At 37.8% G+C, this 24,457-nt stretch overlaps 2 protein-coding genes across 2 annotated transcripts in view; both read right to left on the bottom strand.

The window, feature by feature from the left end:
• Positions 1–21,773, bottom strand: part of LOC307119673 (uncharacterized protein) — a 54,206-nt gene extending 32,433 nt beyond the window's left edge. The window contains exon 1 of the mRNA XM_079806092.1: positions 21,634–21,773. The gene's annotated coding sequence lies outside the window, so the exon portion shown is untranslated. The remainder of the gene's footprint in view (positions 1–21,633) is intronic.
• On the bottom strand, positions 9,496–12,258 carry LOC307119558 (E3 SUMO-protein ligase ZBED1-like; the record flags this gene model as incomplete). The annotated part of the gene is made up of 3 exons (XM_079805900.1): positions 9,496–9,882; positions 10,019–10,629; positions 11,787–12,258. 3 exons carry the CDS (start codon positions 12,256–12,258, stop codon positions 9,496–9,498), a joined length of 1,470 nt encoding a protein of 489 aa, XP_079662026.1.
• Positions 21,774–24,457: the final 2,684 nt, after the last annotated feature.

Consider the following 24,457-nt stretch of genomic DNA (forward strand, 5'->3'; position numbering starts at 1 on the left):
GCATGTTAAGTGCCCCAAAAGTACCCGAGAAGTCGAAAAAAAAAACAAAAAAAAAAACAAAGAATAATCCTTAGGGGAACAATAGGGCTCTGCGCCCTTTGGGCTTGGGCCCTAATAAGAAACAGAGGAAGAACAATAGGGCTCTGCGCCCTTTCAGGGCTTGGGCCCTAATAATAAGAAACAGAGGAAGAACAATAGGGCTCTGCGCCCTTTCAGGGCTTGGGCCCTAAATACTGATGAAGGCCAAAATATTAAATGTCATGGATGTACAAGGATTATTAGGAACACCTGTTAAATTTCTCATTAATGCAATTATCTAATCAACCAATCACATGGCAGTTTCTTCAATGCATTTAGGGGTGTGGTCCTGGTCAAGACAATCTCCTGAACTCCACACTGAATGTCAGAATGGGAAAGAAAGATGATTTAAGCAATTTTGAGCGTGGCATGCTCTGTAAAAAATGGCTGTGAAATCTAGTTATTTACTGTCGATTTCACAGTAACATTACTGTATAAGATTTTTACAGTAGAATATATTGTAAAGTTTACAGTAAGACCATAAAAAACACAGTAGTCCAAGCATTACAGTTGAAATCACAGTAGTCAACGCATTACTGTAAAAAAATAAATAAATCACAATTTAGCCATTATAGTACTGTAAATAGTAAAGTAAACTACTGTAATTTTCCTTTTTGTATCATTTCTTTCTTTGTACCCCTTTCACATGGACGGCCCCAGATTATTGTTGTTCAGAATTCATTACCGGAATATGATATAAATACTCGATGGTGAGCTTTAAGTAAAAGTGTAATATTAATAAATTAAAATGTGTCATGTAACTTGTACTCTGATGCACCTGCTGCTGCAGCTTTATATTCCATACAATATATATTTTTTAAAGAATTCACATAAGATTCCAAGAATATTTTTTGTTTGCTTGTTTTGTGACTGTAAATGGGTGTTTGGGTGTAAATGGGTGTTAACAGGGCAATAAAATATTTGATAAGCCCATCTTAAACTTCTCCAAAGTCTCCCCTGACATGGTCTAACAATATAGGCTTCATAAACGCATAATTTTTTTGCGATATCATCCTCAGATTTGAAATGAAGCATGACCATTGGTTATAAATTGCAATAATATATTCACATAATTATGTATATTAATATTAAAATATATTAATATTTGTATACATTTATACATTACATTTGTTTTTATTTTTGAGCTTATATATCTCAATATTAATATATTTTGAGTTTTGAACTTTTACTTCAGAAGCAGGAGAGATAAACTTGCAAGTTTCCAGAGCTGTTTCTGCAGGCAGGGCGAAATCAAAGCGCCGGCAGAGTGGGCGGGGCTTACCCAGTCTAGAAAGATCTAGAATCTGTGGGGAAAAAACGCAAAAGTAGCAGCACTTGAATTTCTCACTGACTCGTCGTCAGTGACAGAAAAGCTCCGTTAATTCTCAAATTTACGTTTCTGGTTGTAAAGTTATTTATTTTGTTTTCGTGTTTGTGTTGAGTTCTTTAACTTTTTGCCTGAGAGGAATTCAGCGAAAATGTTTCAGTGAGAGCTCCGACGGAGACGTTTTCACAGCCTTTAACTTTAATCTACACCCCCCCCCCCCCCGATTAAAGGATTAATCTTTAATTTATACAGTCAAATATGCAGTTATTTTACATTTGATCAATTTCTGTACCTGAAAACTAATGTTAGACGTACCTGAAAAACCTGAAAAGCATAATTTATTTTATTAGTAGGGCTATCTTTGCTCAATAGTATTTATTTGTGCTGCTGCTTGTATTTAAATGATTTGTTCTTGTTATTTTCTTTAACTAATGCTTGGCAGACGCTTTTATTTTTTCTTTATTTTTATTTGACAGTAGTTATTTTTTCCCTGAACATAGCAAATACTGAACCGTACCGAAACCGTGAACCTAAAACCGTGATACAAACCGAACCGTGAGCAATCTGTACCGTTACACCCCTAGCGTAACGTATGCGAGGGGGGGCCACAAAACAGAGAAAATTGTCAAAGGGTGCCATGACTGAAAAAAGGTTGGGAAACACTGATTTAGTCGACCTTCGAAGAGGAATGGTAATCGAGAAAGTAGACAGCCTTGGCTAACCTGTTGAGATGTGAAATGCCTCTGTCAGCTGGCCTTTATGTATGATTCTACATTGCTCACTGCACCTACAGTTATTCATTAATGTGTACATATTGTCCCATCCCCTAACTCCTATACTCATGTTCATAGGTTTTTAGTCAGGATTAATCCTGACTCCAACAAGTGCACTGCCAAAGAGCAGATGAGCAAGACGACTGGGCGAGTGGTGAAGCGGAAGACTTTATACATGAACCCCCATGTAATCTCCTTCATCAGGGACTTCACAGAGTTCTATTTGCTAACTGACTAGATACAGGTGAGGTTCTGATAATAGCTTTAATAATAATTATAATATAATTCATAATATAGGTATATGTGGGTATAATATAATTAATCATAATTTGATAATAATAATAATTATCAGGGATGCACCGATACCGATATCGGTAATTATTTTTTTTACTCCGATACCAACAACCGATACCAGGCGTGTAAACAGTGTTTGTGTTTAGAAAAAGAAACACTGACATCAGAGGGTATAATGGGGATAAAAAAAATTAAACGAAATATAGTAACACAACATTGCTTTAGTGCGCGAGCTGATAAGAGAAAAACGTGCCGTGGATAGACATTCGTTTAACCAGACGTCATTGGAAAGTTTGTAGTTCAGTCAGATGTAAATGGCAAAGAAAGTCAAAAAAGACAATGTAGCTTATCAACGTTAACTGACGAGAGAGAGAGAGAGAGAGAGAGAGAGTGAGACACTTGTTGATTGCTCTTGATTGACTAAATCATATATGTAAGTAAAACATAAACTGTTACCTTATTTATTAGGGCTGTGTAAAAAATATATAGATTTTTTTATTTTAATCGATTCTCATTTTTACAAAACTGATACTGATTCTTAAACATTTTCATCGAGACATCAGTAGCTATATTACTAATATCAGTGATACACGCCTTCATTCATACAAATATTCCATTAACTTATAGGGGTGGGTACAGAAAGCTGGTATTAAAGGGTTAGTTCACCCAAAAATGTAAATTCTGTCATTAATGACTTACCCTCATGTCGTTGGACACCCGTCAGACCTCTGTTCATCTTCTATCAAGACCCATAAAAGGTACTAAAGACATCTCCATCTCACTACAGTGTATCTACAATCATTTTATAAAGCGACGAGAATAGTTTTTGTGTGCAAAAAAACCCTAAATAACGACTTATATAGTGATGACCAATTTCAAAACACAGCATCATGAAGCTTCGAAGCGTTATGAATCAGTGAGTCGAATCATGATTCGGATCGCGTATCAAACCCCCAAACTGCTGAAATCACATGACTTTGGCGATCCAAACCGCTGAATCGACTCAGATTCATAACGCTTCGAAGCTTCATGATGCTGTGTTTTGAAATCGGTCATCACTATATAAGTCGTTATTTAGGGTTTTACAAAAACTATTCTCGTCACTTCATAAAATGATTGTAGAACCACTGTAGTGAGATGGACTTTGTAACTAGTGATGCACCGATATGAAAATTCTGGGCCAAAACCGAAAATTTAGGATGCACTTGGCCGAAAACCGAAACTGAAGCCGAAAATGGCTTCTTTTAAAAACGTATATACAGTGAGGAAAATAAGTATTTGAACACCCTGCCAATTTGCAATTTCTCCCACTTAGAAATCATGGAGGGGTCTGAAATTGTCATCGTAGGTGCATGTCCACTGTGAGAGACATAATCTAAAAAACACACTGCAGGAGGGATTTTGGCCCTCTCCTCCACACAGATCTTCTCTAGATCAGTCAGGTTTCTGGCCTGTCGCTGAGAAACAGAGTTTGAGCTCCTCCAAAGATTCTCTATTGGGTTTAGGTCTGGAGACTGGCTAGGCCACGCCAGAACCTTGATATGCTTCTTACAGAGCCACTCCTTGGTTCTCCTGGCTGTGCTTCGGGTCATTGTCATGTTGGAAGACCCAGCCTCGACCCATCTTCAATGCTCTAACTGAGGGAAGGAGGTTGTTCGCCAAAATCTCGCAATACATGGCCCCGGTCATCCTCTCCTTAATACAGTGCAGTCGCCCTGTCCCCGAGGGAGATTGACAGTCATGTTTAGCTTCTTCCATTTTCTAAAGATTGCTCCAACAGTGGACCTTTTTTTACCAAGCTGCTTGGCAATTTCCCCGTAGCCCTTTCCAGCCTTGTGGAGGTGTACAATTTTGTCACTAGTGTCTTTGGACAGCTCTTTGGTCTTGGCTGTGTTAGTAGTTGGATTCTTATGATTGTATGGGGTGGACAGGTGTCTTTATGCAGCTAACCACCTCAAACAGGGGCATCTAATTTAGGATAATAAATGGAGTGGAGGTGGACATTTTAAAGGCAGACTAACAGGTCTTTAAGGGTCAGAATTCTAGCTGATAGACAGGTGTTCAAATACTTATTTGCAGCTGTATCATACAAATAAATAGTTAAAAAATCATACATTGTGATTTCTGGATTTTTTTTTAGATTATGTCTCTCACAGTGGACATGCACCTACGACGACAATTTCAGACCCCTCCATGATTTCTAAGTGGGAGAACTTGCAAAATAGCAGGTGTTCAAATACTTATTTTCCTCACTGTATATATAATTGCTTGAATTTAATGGATCTGAAATGAAAAAAATCACGAACCAATAGAATAATCAAACTTTTATGAAGTTACATAACAAAACCTAAAATATTTGTAACAATAAATATAAATAATAATACCAAATAATATTATTCTTTTATGAGTTTTTTTTAAATTTTCTTTTAAAGTTTTATGTTCCATCAAATAAAATAGTTTTCTAACAGTTGTGCAAAAAAATATCCACAATTATCTGAATAACTGCACACAAAATCACAGAATGGTTCTCATTAAGAACATGAGATGCTGCACTGAATAGTCTCTCAATGTCTATCACTGTTCTCCGGGAAAAATGGCATTTGGGGGGTAAAATATGTTTTTTTTTTGGCAGAGTTGCCTGCTAAAATTCGCATTCCTGGGTCTAAATATCACATAATTGGGGTCGCCTCAACCCGCGGACATGGAAAAACATCCCGTGGGAAAACCGCGGACTTGGCAACACTGCTTGGGGCAGATAAATACCTGCGTGCAATCCACACAAGCAATGGAAAGCAGCCTTCGTTCGCGCGCCAGTAGTCGAGGGGTTTGCCGCTTCTGGCAATGGGTAGTTCAGCTGATACGTCTCTATTTGTTCTCATACCGCTGACATAGGGATGGCGAAAACTAAACATTTTCTTGACAGACCACCGAGCCTCATTAGCCGGTTGAAACCGGTTAACCGATTAGTTTAAAATATGCTGCGCTATTTGAAATAACAGCCGCGAGCCGCGCCTGCAATTTCGCAACTCTGTGGCATCTCTCTGCCGCTCTGCCTCCCGCTCTCACACTCACACACACACACACACACACACACACACACTCACACACACTGTCCCGCCGTCGCCGCCTGCCTTCCACTCACGTCACTTTGTTAAAATCCCCTACAGCGCGAAACAGTCCCGCAAACGCGGTGCCGAGGAGCTTGTTTGTAATCGGAGGACAAATGGCTCCTTAGTTTCGAAATGGTTTGGGTACAAGGTGATCGCGTTGAAAATAAAGGCATTTGTCTAGCGTTAGAAGCTCATTTGAAACATTGCCGCGGCTCATTTAAGAAAATGACAGCTCCGAAGAGACGCCGCTTTAGTTCGAGGTAGTGCTAACAATAATAAATGATCAACACCTTGTGTTACCACTGAAATGTAGATGTAATATATTTCCAAATGTAAGCCCATCTTATGCGGAATGTTGTCTAATAGACTGCAACACGATAAAACCAATGGATAAAACCTTAAGAATGCGTAAAAGACGCACCGGCCAAGGCAGGTCTAACTCACTGTGTGCCTTCTAATTGAGCACTGTATCACACAAGTTGCAACTTACATCTGTGTCGTTCTTTTTGGTGAAATGGTCCCACACACTACTTTTCTTTGCACGCTTCATACTGTCGTCTGCCCTGGCTCTAACCTCGAGTGTTTTAGCCTGTTTACTTTTTGTAAACCTTGTGAGCGCGCAAACCCAAACGCTGTGACCTCGCGCCAAATGTTTTTATTGGTTTATTAAAGGTCCCATGGCATGGCATTTTTCTATTATTTTATAGTGTTTTCTGAGGTGTACTTATATTATTAGTATGATTTTTAAATCATAAAATGTCATAATTTAGAAATAAAAGGCATTTTTTCTATACTGCTGTTTGCCTTGTGGCTGAATGCCCTGCTTCAAGAGGCGTGTCTGCTGTGAGACTTCAGTAAAAACGCCCACTGTTGTGATTGGCTGACATCTTTGCATTTTAAATGAGCGGAGGGGGCGTGGTTTAACGAGGCACGAGCAGGCACGAGTCTGCCAGAGAGACGGATGGACCTGTGTTCACTTCTCATCAGTTCTCTCAGCATGTCTCAGTTCAGGGTGAACTGTTGTAGTTACTAGCATATACTTCAGGTTATTAGTTTATTTCTAGTCGGAGGGGCTGTCACTCATGTCAGAAAGTTAGTAACTTTAGTAAATTATGGATCAGCGCTGACTCGAGACGCGAACCGTTTAGAACGATTCAGTCCGATTTGGTGAACTGGTTCGGTTCACTAAAAAGAACCGATTCAAAAGAATGATTCGTTCGCGAACCGGACATCACGGAGACGAAGCGATTGCTAACAAAGTTATTTATAGTAACTACTGAGTTATGAGAGCGCTGACAGTCAGCGCGAGTTTATTGTGTTTGTATCTGAGAGTTCTGAATAAACACGAGTCCCAGTCACACCGAGTCCTCTTCATCATTATTCTACCAACTTTGTAACACATGCAATGTACCATTACAGCGAGATGAACGAGTTAGTAAGTGTTGAGTATAGCATTATTTCTAGATATGTTCCAATCATATGAATAGCGTCATTGACGCGCATTGAGTAACGTTACACAGCGCAAACAAAGACACAACAGCTGTAATCGAATGTAACGTTAATCCAGTTTATTGTGGGGAAAGCTGGCTAGCCTAGCCGGATACCCTCACGCTTACCCTCCTTCTGCTTAATCTCACGCCGCGTTTGGCTCCTCCGCTGTGGGCCAGATGCAGTACTGGGGGTCGGGGATGTTGAAGGCCGAGCTTCGGCGTGTGTGAAGTTTATCTCTAAAGATGTGACTGCTGATGTTAAACAGAAAAGACTGTATGCACATTTTAGAACAGATAGAAGCGACAAGGACGTACAAAAACACTGACTCACAAGATAGAAAACACTGTTCTGTCGGGAGAGAGAGAAGCCGCTGCGTGTCCACAAATAATAAATAATAAGCTACACATAAGAAATTAATGATCACAGATCAGAAGGAACTGAAGAAAGACTTCTGTTTTCATTTGTACATCCAAACACTGAGAAACTGCCAGTGTTCACTCGTTCACAAGTAACGTTAATGGAGTGTTTGCATGGGCGTGCCAGATTCTCTGGGCGGAGGAAAGGGAGGAAACCGTTCCTGCTTGGACGTCAAACCAGGAGACTTCAGGATTGGCTCGTCTGGACTGTCATTTTCTCAAAGGCAGAGAGAGACAGCCAGAACTCGGTTTTACACCGATCAACATTTCTATCCACTTGGGGACAATATTCAGGCTAGGGGAACTCATATTAATGTTGAAATACCTCATAAAATGAAAATTTCATGCCATGGGACCTTTAAGTACAAACAGGCGAGTTATGGAACATGGAGTGTGAGGGATTTGTTCACTTCACACAAAAAGATTTTGGAATGAGATGGCTAACTGTAGTAGTGTTTAGTCCACTGTCTATAATAGCCTAATTTAGAGATCCCTTTTTTTTTTTTACCGACAACTTTGATCGGTTAACGTTGATACGGTCAACCATCGGTCAAACGGTCATCGGTTAACATCCCTAAGCTGACATGCTTCATCTTTGATAGGCAGACGCGTTGCGTGATAATGGCTCGACCGGGAGTGAAACCTAAGCGCTTGCGCACGGATGGGAGGGGCGGGTGACATTCGTTTTCGTTTTTTCGGCTGTTTTTTTTATTTCGGTCCGAGACCGATAATGCCATTTTCGGCGGCCGAAATCTCGGTGCACCCCTATTTGTAACGATGTCTTTAGTACCTTTTATGGGTCTTGAGCAGTGATGGGAATAACGGCGTTACAGATAAACGGCGTTACTAACGGAATTATTTTTTTTAGTAACGAGTAATCAAACGAATTACTGTTTCTCCCGTTACAACGCCGTTAGCTTTACTGAGGGGAAATAATGCGGCGTTAGTCGCGTTACTATAATTGAGCTCACTGAAGCGCTTTTCATCCGAACAGGCTCTCTGTCAGTCGGACCTGCAACGTGTGTGTGTGTGTGTGTGTGTGTGCGTGTGCGCACGCACCAGCCATGCGTGTTGGGGGTGGGTGCGGTGGTACACATAACTGATGATGATTGGTGGGTGGGAGACAAGGTTGAAGTTGATAGGTTGAGTTCACACCTATTTTTTTCACGTCTATGGTTCACAGACACACACACACACACACACACACACACCTATGACGCACACGCATATGCACATTCAGCGATGGTCCAACGACTTCAAAGGTAGCTTCCGCAAACTGGAAGTATAAACGCTACTTTTCCCTCGTTGAGGTGAAAGGTAAGAATATTTAAGTAACGTGCAACTTATGCCCAGGAAGAAAGAGTCTCTCCACGTCGGTGGCAAGTGATTCTGAAGCGCCTCACATCATCATATGCCACAAAATTAGTGGCTAAAAACCCAGGTGATAACGTGAGCCCCACTACCAAAGGAAAGTATAGTACTGATAATATTTACACAATATTTGTCTCTCACATTGTCCCACAGCAACATTACAATAGTGTAGGGCTGCTCGATTATGGAAAAAATCATAATCACGATTATTTTGGTCAATATTGAAATCACGATTATGTAACACGATTATTTCACATGACTTTGGGAATGTGTTGCATTTATTAAAAAGACACCTTTCAACAATTCTTGAATTGAAATTGTAACATTTATTGTACTTTTTGAACTATTAAAATAAATAATATAACATTCAAATCAAAGTATAAAAGTATTCAAGTAAAAATGAGAACCACAAATAAATAAGATCAACAATAAAGTGCACTTCCACAATCTCTTGAAAACAAGTAGGCAACATTTTGGCAAAATATATTCAACAAATTCCAGCTAGTAACTCAATCAGAATATTAAAGGCTGGCTCACCATCAGCCCCCAGAATTAACAGCAAATAAGTTAACTAATATGCAAGACAATAAAAATGATTCAAGTCAACATGCTGGTAGGGCTGCTAATATAATCTCTTACAGGTTTTTAGCCAGAAACACTAGTCTGTTAACATGATCTGGTTTAAGGGATGAACGCAAGCAAGTGACAATGTTTCCACTTGTACTAAAGACCCTCTCTGAAGAGGAACTTGTAGCTGGAATGCAGAGGTATTTTCTAGCCAGGTTTGAAAGCCGAGGGTATAGCCTCTGGGATTCCGTCCACCACTTCAGTGGGTCTTCCTCAGCATCCAGTATTTCCCTCTGGAGGTAAGACTGTAGCTCACTAGCTATGGCCTGGTCCTGTTGCTGAGGAGGTGTGACTGTAGTGACCTTGAAGAAGCTGCCTAGGCCCTTCTTCTTCTTCTTTGGAGCATCCTCTGTATCTTCAGCAGGTGTTGCTGCAGTCTCAAGAGGGACATTCTCCTGGAGGGAACAAAATTATATTAATTTTATTTTATTATTTTATTTTTAACCTGACCGTTTTGGTATTAATGTTCACAATATTTGCCAACATGTTCATGCACCAATCTTTTATTATTATTATTATTATTATTATTACCATGACAGTCTTCATCTCCGCTATCAGTCTGTCTTCAATGGACCCTCGGTTGTCTTCATTGACATATTTAAGTTTGAACCTTGGGTCCAGGGCAGAGGCCATGTCAAGCAGTTCTTGTGTTGCTGTGTCACTGTATTTGTCATTGAGATAATCTACTATCTTCAGTTTGATGCTTTTGGCAAGGTCCGTGTCTTCATCCTGCACTTCCAATATTTGGTTATTGAAGAGGTGGAGGGTTGGTTTCAGGAAAGAAATGCTGACGTATTTCTCTCCAGAAAGGGCATCAGTGAACTCAACTAGAGGGCTGAGTGACTTGTTGATGGCCTCCAGCACATCAATATCCTGCCATGTGAGGGAGAGATGTCTAGCCCTCCGGTCACTAGAGAAAACGTGGGCAATGGCCTTCTGTTGTTCAAGGACTCTGTCTACCATAGCCTGCCTAGATCCCCATCTAGTCGGGCATTCAGTCTTTAGTGAGTGTTCAGGCAGGTTCAACTGCCTCTGAGCCTCTGTCAGAGCCCTCTTCTTTTTCCAACTGTAGGAAAAGCTACTGACCACCTTCTTGCAGACCCCCATCGCCCGGTCAATCCTGGGATCCTTCATTGCATTCTCTATGATTACAACAAATACATATTTAGCATGATTATCACAACCTTCATCAAAGCATTATTTTGCCATTTGTGGTGCGTGTTGTTGTTGTTATTATTATAGTATAATAGTATATAACCTAGTACTAGTCTAAGCTAGTAGAAGTAGTAATGGTAGAATAAGGTTAGTTAGTGTGAGAGAAACAATCACATGTGGCCTAACTGACATTATTTATTAGTATTCCGAGTATTGTTGTTGCTGTTGTTTTACATGTAATAAAATCACCACATATCATACACTACAGGCCAAAAGTTTGGACACATTACTATTGTAATGTTTTTGAAAGAAGTTTCTTCTGCTCATCAAGCCTGCATTTATTTGATCAAAAATACAGATGTTTTTTTAAATATTGTGATATATTATTACAATTTAAAATAATTGGTTTTAAATGTATTATACTTTAAATAATGATTTATTTCTGTGTGTTATTTCTGTCTTCATTCTCATATGATTCATTATCAAAGTTGGAAACAGTTCTGCTGCTTAATATTTTTTCATAACCCGTGACATTTTTTTAGGATACTTTGATGAATAAAAAGTAAAAAAAAAAACTAAAAAGAAAAAAAAAAAGAAGCAAATGTTTTAAAATTAGAAATCTTTTGTAACAACAATATACACTACTGGTCAGTAATTTTGGATCAGTAATTTTTTCCCTTCTTTTTTTGAAATAAATCAATACTTTTATTCAGCAAGCATGTGTTAAATTGATAAAAAGTGATAGTAAAGAAAATTTATATTATTAGAAAATATATTTTTTTAATAAATGCAGTTCTTTTTAACCTTTTATTCATCAAATATATTAGGCAGCAGAACTGTTTCCAACACTCATAATAAATCAGAATATTAGAATGATTTCTGAAGGATCATGTGATAGACTGGAGAAATGATCCTGAAAATTCAGCCTTGCATCACAGAAATAAATGATAATTTAAAGTATAATAAATTGAAAACCAATTATTTAAAATTGTAATAATATATCACAATATGACATTTTTTTCTGTATTTTTGATCAAATAAATGCAGGCTTGATGAGCAGAAGAAACTTCTTTCAAAAACATTACAAATAGTAATGTGTCCAAACTTTTGGCCTGTAGTGTATGTCACTCCCTATCACACTCACCTATAGCCAAGTGGAGTCTGTGCCCGAAGCACTGAAGCCTTATCCATCCATTCAGCTCAGCCGCCAGCTTTATGTTTGAGGCATTGTCCGAAGTGATGCAGATGAGCTTTTCTTCGTTTAAACCCCATGCAGCCAAAGCTTCCCTCAGTCCATTGGCGATGTTTTGGCCCGTATGGTCTTCGGGAATAAACGCCGTTTGGAGGCATTTGGTATTCAAACGGAAATCGGAATCAATATAATGGATTGTGAGACTAATATATGGCTCCATGGTTCGGCTAGACCATAGATCCGTTGTGATTGCGAAGTATTCTGCTTTGGCCACCTCGTTAGCCACTTCTGCATGACATTTGTTAAACAAAGCTGGTAGAGCAACTCTCGAGAAATGGTGTCGAGATGGCAAAGCATAGCGCTTATCCAACGTATTGACCATCTTCTTGAATCCAGCGTTGTCAACTGTGCTAGTAGGGCGCATATCTTTAGCTAAATGATAGGCAACGGAATCAGTTATTTTTTTGTGCCTTTCCGAATTCAACGGATAGGGAGTTGCGTTGTAGAGTGTGTCTGTTATGGATGCCTGGGTTACGGAGGATGTTGAGGGGGTTGTGGATTGCTGTTTTTGTTTCTTTGTTAGATTTTCATAGGTCACTCTGTGTTTAATTTTCAAGTGGTTAAACAAATTCGTGGTGTTCCCTTGCGTTGCAGTCACTACCATGTAGCAAATCTTGCACGTCGCATGTTTCTGCTCGTCGTCCGATTCCTCGAAGCCAAACTGTTCCCAGACAACGGACTTGGTTTTGCCCTTTTTGCTCACCAAATGCTGCTGTAACTGCCCTCCTTCTGCCATCTTTACTCGCGCCGAGTTTTTTAAATTCCAGGCCAGCGGATGATATATGCATGCACACGAGTCACGACATGAGAGAGTTTGTGGCTTCGGGAGGGGCGGATGTGCGCGTGCGCGTTTCATTCCGAACGCAAGACAAAATAAGAGTGTTCTTGCAAAACTGAACATGGCAAAATAATCGTTTTTTCTCGATTATACTATTTTGGTGATCGTTGGGAGACAAAATCGAAATCGAAATCGAAATTCGATTAATTGCACAGCCCTACAATAGTGCACATTAATGTACAATGTTTTATAATAATAATTTATTCTATTTAGTGTCCAATTCATTCATTTAACATATCTAATATTGGGGGCATCCAAGTTATTTGACATATTTGAACATTTGGAAAGAAAAAAAAAGTAATGCAGTAATTACTTTCCCTGGTAATTAGTTACTTTTATAATGATGTAACTCAGTTACTAACTCAGTTACTATTTGTAAGAAGTAACTAGTAACTATAACTAATTACTTTTTTAAAGTAACGTGCCCAACACTGGTCTTGAGAGTGAACCGTGCATTGAGCCAATGGAGGCCTTTCTGAGCCATCGGATTTACACTCAAATATCTTCATTTGTGTCTGAAGATGAACGGAGGTCTTACGGGTGTCCAACCACATGAGGGTCAGTCATTAATGACAGAATTTACATTTTTGGGTGAACTAACCATTTAAACGGGCCCCGGGGCTGAATTTTGAAAGACTGCTGTATCGATAAGCTCGGACGTTATTGGTTCTGCTGTCTGTACTTGGAAAAATACACGTAATGTTATTATTGCTATAAAGAAGTTTTATCTCGCCAGCCATTTCTATATACCATAATATTAAACCATTTGTCTGTGATGCATTTTTGCTATTCGCAGTCCAAGAGAGAGAGAGATCTCCACAGCGCGCACAACATGACATGAATAACTTCAGCTTTAATAAGCATTAATCTATCTATGATAAACTATGCAGCGTTATTTTACGTTTGATTACTTTACTAGAATTCTGTTTAGACCAGAGCTTCCCAAACTTCATAGTGGTAAGGCCCCGCAAAAACATAGCAAGAGCTCCATGGCTCCCCCATAGCCAACACCCCCCCCCCCCACACACACACACACACCTGTAAAAAAATATTGATTAGTAGTAGTGCATAGATAATTATATTTAATAAAGCAGATTGTTTCTTTGCACAAAATAATCAACATTAATTTACCAGTTTGTTAGAATTGCATGTGAGTTATGAGAACTAACATACATTTTAATGTGAAAGTAAGATGATGTAAACATTCTTTTCAAATATATTTAAAGGACAACGCCGGTGAAAAATGAACCTAGGGGTAATTAACACTTGGTTACCGTGTAGATCGTTCTCTGGGATGCGTTTTCATGAAAATCGAATGTAAAGAGTTTTATCTAAAAACAGATTAGCTTATAACGCTAGTATATGGGGCATATAATAAGTGAAATTAAATCGCTAGTTAATCCCACTAACAAGGCTCAAAATAGCCTCACACTAACACGGTAGCATAATGAGGGTCCCTACATGCAAACCGAAGCATTGAGAACTTTGTAAGTGTACAAACAGTTTAATAAGAAGATACTTTATAAAGACAGAACATCACGCGTATACAGACAGGAGCCATCTTGGAAAACAGTCTCGACGAGTCGAGCCTCGAACGCTGTGCTAAGTGAGCTGGTTTTCAATCACATTTTAGAACAATTAGAATATTTTATATACTCAACCTACAGGCTAAAGTGAATCAATGTTTGCAGGAATTTACCGCATTATAAGTGGGAGACCAAAGGGAATGATTAAAATGATGCGCAAAATACCACGCCGAAATCAGAGCCCTTAAAAAAAAAAAATCGATTCGTGGTCCCTAAGAATCGATTTGGAATCGACCACAATTTAAAAAAACGACCGAAAAATCAATTTTTTTGCCCAGCCCTATTAACATACAGCCGTAAAACTTGAAAATCAGTGTTTCCCACACATAGACTAATTCGTGGTGGCGGTGCACCACAGAACCAACACCGGCTGCCTGCCACATTGCGTTTCGTTATTCATTTAAAAAAAATTAAATAGTGTTAAAAGAAAATTAATAACTTTCCCTCCATTTCTCTCAGCCCCCAAAACAAATGTTTGTCCCGCTAAAGCCATTTGACCGGTGTGATGTAGATGACTGCTGCACTTGTACATATTAATCAAAATCAATTGAGAATTAACACGATGATAAAAGACCGGAAGACTGAAGTTCATGTCGAGCATTCAGAGATTATGTTTTCCCTGAATTACCGCTGGGTGTGAATTGTGCTAAAACAAACGTTGCCTTATGTACTCTGAAAAATTTTCCGCATCAGCTGAAATAAAAACACTTTCAATAAACAAACAAAAAACTATCCAGTGATGAAATGTTTCCTGTGTTGACAAAAATCTTGTGCAATGTCCTAAACTCGCGAGCTAATAAAACGCGTGCCATAGTCCGCCAATGACACATCTGATTCTCAAACTAATGACTCCTTTGAACCGATTACATTTAATGAATGGTTAAAAAAACTGATCTGTCCAACACTGAACTCACGAGTCGTCTGAATCAGTGTATAACAAATTGGTAACACTTTACAAAATGGTTCCATTTATTAAACTCTAGTTAACTACATTAGTTAACATTAACTATTAATAAACTGCACTTCTACAGCATTTATTTATCTTTCTAAATGTTAATTTCACCATTTACTAGTAGCCTACATTATATAAATAAAAAGTTGTATTTGTTGTAAGAACACTCCACTCCACTTTTTTTGGAAATAGGCTCATTTTACAACTCCCCCAGAGTTAAACAGTTGAGCTTTACCGTTTTCGTGCCATTCAGGCGATCTAATGTGTTTTCTTCTTTAATTTCAGGGCTCCAACTAGGATTCTAGGTCTCCAAGGCCAGGGCATGCAAGAGAGCCCATAGACCTTTGTCAAGTGGCAGGGGAAGTTTATTTTCCTTTCTGTTTTAAATGTTCATGCAAATGTTAAATATTTAATTTTTTAATGTTCAATGTTTTATTTTATTTCAATATTGCCATAGTGTTATTTATTGCTCTTTAGAATGTGGTAATAATCAGTTATTTGCACAGCTTCAATGTAGTTACATTTTTTGACCGTATTGTTTCAATTAGCATTATTGTTCCGTCATAGCAACCAGTCATGCAGAACTAGTGAATGAACTAGTAACAGTTGCTCTGTAACTTTACAAAACTTGTAATGAAATAGCCTCGTTTTGTGAAAATTTCTTCAGTCGTAAATAAAATTTAGCAACAGTAGAATAAGCGGATTATAGACTTCACGCCATTAAAAATTACAAACATAGAATGTGCGTTAACTTTGGATGGTATATGGTATGATATGTGTGTGTGCCCATTGCACAAATGGTGTGTGTGTGTGTGGACGTGAAGTCATGTGAATGTCTCGGGGCTACAAAATTCGACGCTCCAATCTCTTGCGGAGACAAAATGGCGCCTTGGATCTAACCAGTGGAAGACAGTCACATCAACACAAAAACCCTTTGTTTATGTATGATCTGATTAGACAAGTCACAAGCTGATGTGGAGAGTTCAGGCTTTGGCCTGCCAGATGGCTGATTGAATCAGTTCTGTTAGAAGGGTTAGGCCTATTGTTTTTTTAAATGGATAATATATTTATATAATATTCCATACATTATCAGAGCTTGGCAGACAGAATTATTATATATTTTTAGACAGGTTAATAAATAGATTATAGCCTAATTAATGTTATTATTAGGGGTGTAACGATTCGTTTTAACAACGATTCGATTCGTATCACGATTTGAGGTTGTCGATACGATTCAAGGACGATATTGGTTCATTTAGAACGATATGATCCGAAACGATTCAGTGACTTGAAATCGATTCAGTAACTTTTTAGCCAAAAATTGTGTGACTGAAATAAATATCTGGATACTGCTCAGTGCAGGTGAAGTTTCCTAGATTTCTGTTGTTTCTTGTAAGGGAATCAGGTATCAATTAATTATGGATATAAACAAACAAGTAAACAACAATTAATGGCAAATGCATTCACATTTTATTTGAATAAAGTGCAACCAACAGTTTAGGTTGAATTAACAGGAAGTTAACCTTTTCTGCTCTCATTTTCAATATTCAATACATTTTCAATAAAAGCACAGTAAGTGCAACCAACATTTCAACAGTAGGTTAACCTGCTACTTCTGCTTTTGTTTTCCAACATAATAATATTACAATATTAATATCAAAAATAAAGTGCAACTAACTTCTCTTCAGGTTTAATTAATAGTAAGTTTACCTGCTACTTTTGCTGTTGTGTTTCAACATTAAAATAATACAAATACAATATTAATATCAAAAATAAAGTGCAACCAACATTTCTTCAGGTTGAATAAACTGGCTGAACCTGCTACTACTCTCAGTTTAATAAACAAACAATATTTAACAAAGATAAAATGTAACCAACTACTCTTCAATGACTCTACAGATTTCTTTTTCAAAAATATCAACATGATCTGACCGCAGAACACTTCTCTGTGCGTTCACTATGTCGCCAGCTGTACTAAAACTCGCTCTGCTGGCACACTGGTGTCAGGAATGCACAGGTAACATTTAGCAAGGGTTGAAAGTACAGGTAAAACGTTACTAACTTAGCTCTTTCTCCTGGTGGCTTGATCATTTCTCGCACGTTGGCTTCTCTGTCATCCGCCATGCTATGTTTTGTTTTGTTAGCGCTGCTGCTGGTGCGTGCGTTGCGATGATGTCACAGATAGGCAGACTTAATCGAGTAACGTTTAACGGCTTTATCATTAAAAGTCCTAAGAAAAAATATCCATATAAAGTCTGACGTGCTTAAATCCAATGTGTTATTTCCCATGATCGATACAATCGATTGATTACCTTTTAAAACGATGTTAGATCGATATATGTCGTCCGGAAGGCCAACTTGCCGAGCACAGATCGATGTAGTTAGATCGTAGGAAAATAAATCGATACATCGATGTAGTAGATGAATCGTTACACCCCTAGTTATTATTAAAGGTCCCCTTCTTCGCGATTCCATTGTTCAAACTTTAGTTAGTGTGTAATGTTGCTGTTAGAGCATAAATAATACCTGTAAAATTATAAAGCTCAAAGTTCAATGCCAAGCGAGATATTTTATTTAACAGAAGTTCCCTTTCAAAGCCTACAGCGAACGGCTGGCTTGGACTACATCCTGGTACTTCCTTCTTTAATTACGTCAGTAGAGCAGTAGAACAGACTAACCTCCGCCCACAAAGAAACGCGAAAAAGGGGGCGCGGTCTTGTTGCTGTCCCACGTGGAGACGCGGACGGTCGCGTGGAGAAAAGGAACTGTTGCGTTGAGTGTGTTTATCGCCATGTCATCGAGACGCTGTTATTTTCATCCAGGAGTCAAATCACCTTTGTTTGGCTTTCCCAGGGACGCTGTAGAGATTATTGAACGCATACATCTCTCCGTTAAGAGGCGTGACCTTTCCAACGTGCGCTAAGCTGCTGTCAAATTACAACACAGGAACCGCTTTCACGTGCGCTAAGCTGTGGTCGAATCACAGCACAGGAACCGCTTGCACAATCAGAACTCGTTACGTGTTTCTGAAGGAGGGACTTCATAGAACAAGGAAATCACCAGCCGTTTTTAGGACAGTGGAAACAGCGGTATACAGATAAGTAAATAGTGTGAAAAATACTGTGTTTTTTTACACGCGAAACATGAACACATGTTATATTGCACACTGTAAACACAATCAAAGCTTCAAAAAAACACGAAGAACGGGACCTTTAATGTATCATTTTAATCATGCATAGAAAGCCATGCCATATAAAGTTTGGTATTTATTAAAAGAATATTTAGATAAAAATGGGACAAATAATTACATAATAATAGTCATATTTTAAGTAAATTCATAAAAAATTAAACATTTTTGAATTTCAGAATTGTCAAAAAAGCGATTACTGGTTCAGAATTTACTCACCCTCAAGTTGTTCCAAACATGTACACATTTCTTTGTTATGTTGAACACATATGAAGATTTATTCTTACTATGGAAGTCAATGGTGCCCCAAAGCAGCCTGGGTACAAACTTTCTTCAAAATATCTTCTTTTGTGTTCAGCATAACATAGAAACTCATACAGGTTTGGAACATCATGAGGGAGAGAATTTCTGTCAGGAATATGGAGCATTTTGATACAAGTGAGATATTAATTGCATCTAAAACAATGTTTGTTGAACTCCTGTCCAGGGGCGTTAATCACGGGGGGGGGGGGCTGTCCCCCCCTAAAATCCATGCTGAGTATTGTCAATAATATAATGATATATACTTAAAATAAATGTGTAAGTAGTATAACAATACAAAAGCAAACGGGACAAAAAATGCGTTTAAGTTTAGAAACATTTTGAGTCCCCCCTCCCCCCTTGCCCCACAGTGGTTTGATCCACCGCGCACCTAACGTTACCCATAGAACGTAAAAAAACTACCACACAAGTTTGGGGAGAGAACAAAGCTCTTCAGACAGCAGTTGTGAAACTCCAGTAAGCTGTCAATGCTACTTTATTCACTTTAAACATCAGATGAATTGACTCTTTTCTCTTTAATACAGATTAGGCAAAACACTGTTAATATCACTTGCCCACCGCGGCACCGCCCCGGGCCACCGTCGTTTTCATTTTTATAGTAATAAAATAATTTTGTTTAGTTAGAGAACAGACACAACAATTAAAAACTGAACGTGTCTGCTCAATACAGCACGAGCCGAACGAGAGTCAGATTTCATTCATCACTAGAGCAAACAGCTGACAGACAAGATGATCGCGGAAGATTTGGTTTCAAAGCGAAATGTAAAAGTGCCTATTTAAGGGAGTGTGTCATTGTACTGTTTTCTTGCTGTGTTTTTCATTAAGAATAATAGACTAATGAACCCATAATTCAAGCAACCCACCCTCGAATTGGCGCTAATTCTAAACCTAAAGTATAAGCGCACGGCGCTCTGTCAGATCTGTGTTGGGTTTTGCTCAATATGATAATAGGGCTCGGGCGCTGCGTTGCATTCTGGGACGTGGCGGCCATGTTGATGGCCTCGCGAATGTAAACATACAGCAAATCGAACGAGGAGAAGCAGAGTTGGGAGAAAGAAAAACTATGTTAAAATCCCGAAAAGGATGTGGAATTTACCGGGATACGTTAAATAGGGAAGCCAGGGACCGGTATATGGACAAAATTGGAACTATTAACGGTTTGGATTCATATGAAATTTGCAGTTCACAAATGGATGGGTTCAGGAGCTGCAGACCATGAAGCCTATGTAACGTTAACCTTTTACCTTGAAGCATTCTGCACCGTTCTGTGTTCTCGGGTTGCACTACTTGCAAATAAACACTGAAAAATATCTGATTGTGTGACACTTCTTGCTTTTGCACATTATACGGTTATTGCGATTGTGACACTTCTTGCTTTTGCACATTATACGGTTATTGCGATTGTGTGACACTTCTTGCTTTTGCACATTATATTGATTTAAGTATATTTATTTTGAAGATTGTGGGTATGGATGCAACAGACACTTATGGCTGTATTTAATGCACATTTATTTTATTTCAACGCTAGGGCTCATGTTTGTCAGAGCACAAAATGCATACACAATCTTATAGAGGAATGTCATGTCTTCGTCCTTGCTTGGCAACACCATGTGAATCGGTACTTTATCTGACAAAATAGTGTACTTGTTGCGGACGGTTACAATCACCCTTTCCACGTGAATTCGGAGGTGGGCATTTTTTCTTGTGCTCCCCACATCTCTTGCATCCAGCTGACAGCGTTCTTTTGTGAAAGCAGGGATCTTTACCTCGGCACACATAAGTCCCACACTGTCCTTTATGTCAAAGCCGCGATCAGCCAACACCATATCCCCAGGTAACAGTTTGTCTTACAAGCGCGATCCAAGCGAGCCGACGACTCTTTGTTACCTCGGATACTTGGTCTCCGCGGTTGCGTCTCCAAGCAGGAAAGAGGTGGAAAGTTAATCCATTTTCGAACTTTTTCCCATGGCGATTATGTTATCTAGTGTTACACCCCACAATGCAGCAACGGTTTACCATGGTTTCCAATAATAACGCCAAATTAAGACACACGACTGAGAGGGAGCACGTCTATAAACAGTGCGCAGTAGTCCGAGTAGCAGCAAATGAGGCCATCAACATGGCCGCCACGCAAAGTAATGACGTCTTACGCCCGAGCCCTATAAGTGGCAGATCAGAGGGCTTGCTGCAGTTGAATATGTAAAGATCTGAATATCATAGTATAAAATACTATGTGGAGGATGCAAGATAATTTTATATAATATGACTGTGTGGTGAACCTACTCATATTTAAACAACTATTGCTTTGTGTTGTTGGTCAGATAAAATGACAGAGAAAAGAAAAACGGACATTAGATAATTTTTCAGTGCACCAAAACGCCAAATTGTTTTTTATATATATATATATATTTTTTTTTTTTTGTGGTACACATATCCGTACAAGTACGATTTTGGCTGTATTATTTGTGTCCCCTTCAAAAATTGCTCTTGAGAAATTTCATGTTTATCGTCCCCCCTACTGTTAGATGAAATTTACGCCCCTGCTCCTGTCCAAAGTCTGAGAAACAACAGGACCATCATGTTTATCTGAGCTGCTGAAAAGCCTCTTTGTCTCCTAAAGTTCCCTGTTTTCCCCTCATTCATTATGCTGATGTCTGAGATCTTCTGTAAAGTGGCACATTAAGCACATTTTATTGGTGTAATAGAGTCAGAGTCTGTGAAAAACTCTCTGCCAACATATTATTACACTCATAATAAACCAGGACACACAACGCATTTCATTACATTGGTCCTTAAACATGTAAACTCTGGAGCTGATTAATGTTAAACTCTGTAATCTGAGAAACATCTCTCACCTGCAGACTGGACATATAAGGCATCCGGAGGAAATATTACACTTTTGTCCTTCATTCAGGATCGTTAACAGCGTCTCTTTCAGTTTAAACTGATCTCAGCTCGTCCGCTTGCGCTTCTGTCTTCTGCGCATGCTCAGTGCGCGTAATTTTTTTCTTAAAGGGGCCGCATATTCTTAAACAGGTCCAGTGTTCTGAAATATTCGGTGTGAGATTTTCAGTAATATCTGTCTGCAGAGCCACAGTTCTATGGGATTAATATCCTGCCATGATTCAAAACTGAAAATAAAGTTCTGAAAGGTTGAAACTAAGTGTTCGAAAACTCAAAATCTTACAAAAAGAAGTTTTGCAAGATCAAAAAATAAGATTTGCAAGCTTGCAAAATGTAAAAAAATAAAAATATCTCTGCAAACATTATGTTGTCTTTGAGATTTCCTTCTTCAGAACTGCAAACATTTTTTTTACGGTGTTGCGCAAACAATTTTTCAGAGTTTCGAATTTGTCACTGTTCTCCAGAGATGGAAAGAGTAACAAAATATTCTACTCAAGTAAAAGTACTATTACTTCAATGAAATTTTACTTAAGTAGAAGTAAAAGTACTTGTCTAAAAATTTACTCAAGCAAAAGTAAAAAGTAGTTCATTTAAAATGTACTCAAGTAAAAGTTACTGAGTTACTTTTTTTTAACAGCGGGGTGGGGGACTCTCGTGTAGGGTTGTAATAGAATGAGATTTTCACAATATGAAAACATCAGTTTCACAGCATCACTGTATTAATTATTTAATAAATAAACTGTATTAAATGATGGTTATTATCACCAGTTAAAATGGCATGAAATTAATGAAAACTTTTTTATTTTGGTTGAACAAATGCTTTATTATAACAAACTTGAAACCATTTGTTTGTTTAATTTTTTATGAAAATTTCAATAAAACATGTCTAATGGACTAAATTAAATAAATTATTATTAATTAGATTAACAACATTAAGAATAATAGAGTCTTATGAAATTTTTATGATTTAATAAATACATTACCAAAACGGTGGTAATCAAATAAAAAATATATTCTTAAACAATGTAATATTATTATTGTTGTTATTATTATTATTTTGACAAGTATTCTATTGTAGGCCTACAATAGTAATATATTTCTGTCACAATTTCATCTAGTTAAACCGTTTATTTTGACGGGTTTTAGTGAGGATCTATATTAGTGAACACTGCATGAAAAAAGGTGTATCCGGACCAGGATACTCCTGTATACACTGCTGAAATTCGGAAGAATCCAGGAGTATACTGGCCGGATAGGTCAAATTCCATGGATCCGTATATGTCCGTATTCATCCGAAATGGTACCAAATCGGATGTATGTTGTGGCCGTATACTCCCATGCTACAGCCATTTGTTGCCATGGCAAATAATCCCATCAAGTTTTTCCCAGGAGACATTTTCACACCTCTAAACAGCTTTGCCTTCCACCCCCTATTGGTCCTTCATCTCAAACTGGATTGGTTGTTTTTTTTAAAACCACTCCCAAAACCCAGACTGCTATTGGATGACAGGACGCATTGAAAACCCAGTCAAGTGACTTTATTGGTTACTTCTAAGGCTAAGGGTGGGCTAGGTTTTGTAGCATAGGGACTTGATTGGTTATAGGCCAGCTATGCAGATTTTGCTCATTAATATATATATATATATATATATATATATATATATATATATATATATATATATATATATATATATATATATATATATATATATATATATATATATATATATATATATATATATATATAAAAATAATCCCCTCTCCCTCCCAAAAGAAAAACACACACAAAACAATTTGAGAAAGTCTGAAATATTTATTAAAAAGGTATAAAAAAAAACACATTCTTAACAGCATTATAAAAGAACATTAAAACAATGGTGAAACAAAAACAAGTTAACTAAATGTATTTAAAAGGGATGAAAATGTAAAGGAACAAATGTAAAAATATAAACAGTCCAAAGAACATAAATATACGTTAAAATGAATTGGTAAAGAAACAAAAAGGGGAAAAAAATGAATTTAAAAGACAGAGATGTAAAGGAATAAAATACACAGTGAACATAAAAAGGAAAAGAATAAATATACAAATTAAACAATATAAAATGAGAACAATACATTTATAAGACAAAAAAAGTATATATAAAATATATTAAAATACATATAAATATTCCAAGTAAACAATATAACCAAATAAAAAGAACAAAGAGCATTATAAACATACATTAAAATGAATGGGGGAAAAGATAAGTGAACAAAATGTTTCTAAAGGAAGGCGACGTAAGATGAACAACAATACAAAACGTGGAGATCAAAAGCAACATGGACATCTAAAAAGGAACAAACATACAAAGTATACAATATAAAACGAGACAAAGAAATCTATAAATTAAAAAGTGTATATAAAATATATGTAAATGTTCTATATATGGGAACCAATAAAAGTATAAGTATATAAACATAGGAATAAAGAAAATATAAAATGGAACAATTGAATATTAAAATTATAATTATAAAATAATTGTGACCAACTCTAACACAATGTTGTTTGAGTTTTGAACATTTTTTCAAACTGGCATGATGGGCTGGTGATGTGACATGTAGTGTGGGTCAGTCTAGTCTGGTTTGTAGTAGCTAGCCTAACCAAGCCTTCCATCAACAACAGCAGCATCTTCATCAGACATCTTGTCTATAGTTGCGGTCTTCCACAGGTTCTGTGTTGGTTTGTGCAACCCTGGACCTGGTCTCCAGCAACTGCAAAACATGACAGTAAATTAA

The sequence above is a fragment of the Gobio gobio genome, assembly GCF_949357685.1.
Source record: "Gobio gobio genome assembly, chromosome: 23".
Lineage (NCBI taxonomy): Eukaryota > Metazoa > Chordata > Actinopteri > Cypriniformes > Gobionidae > Gobio > Gobio gobio.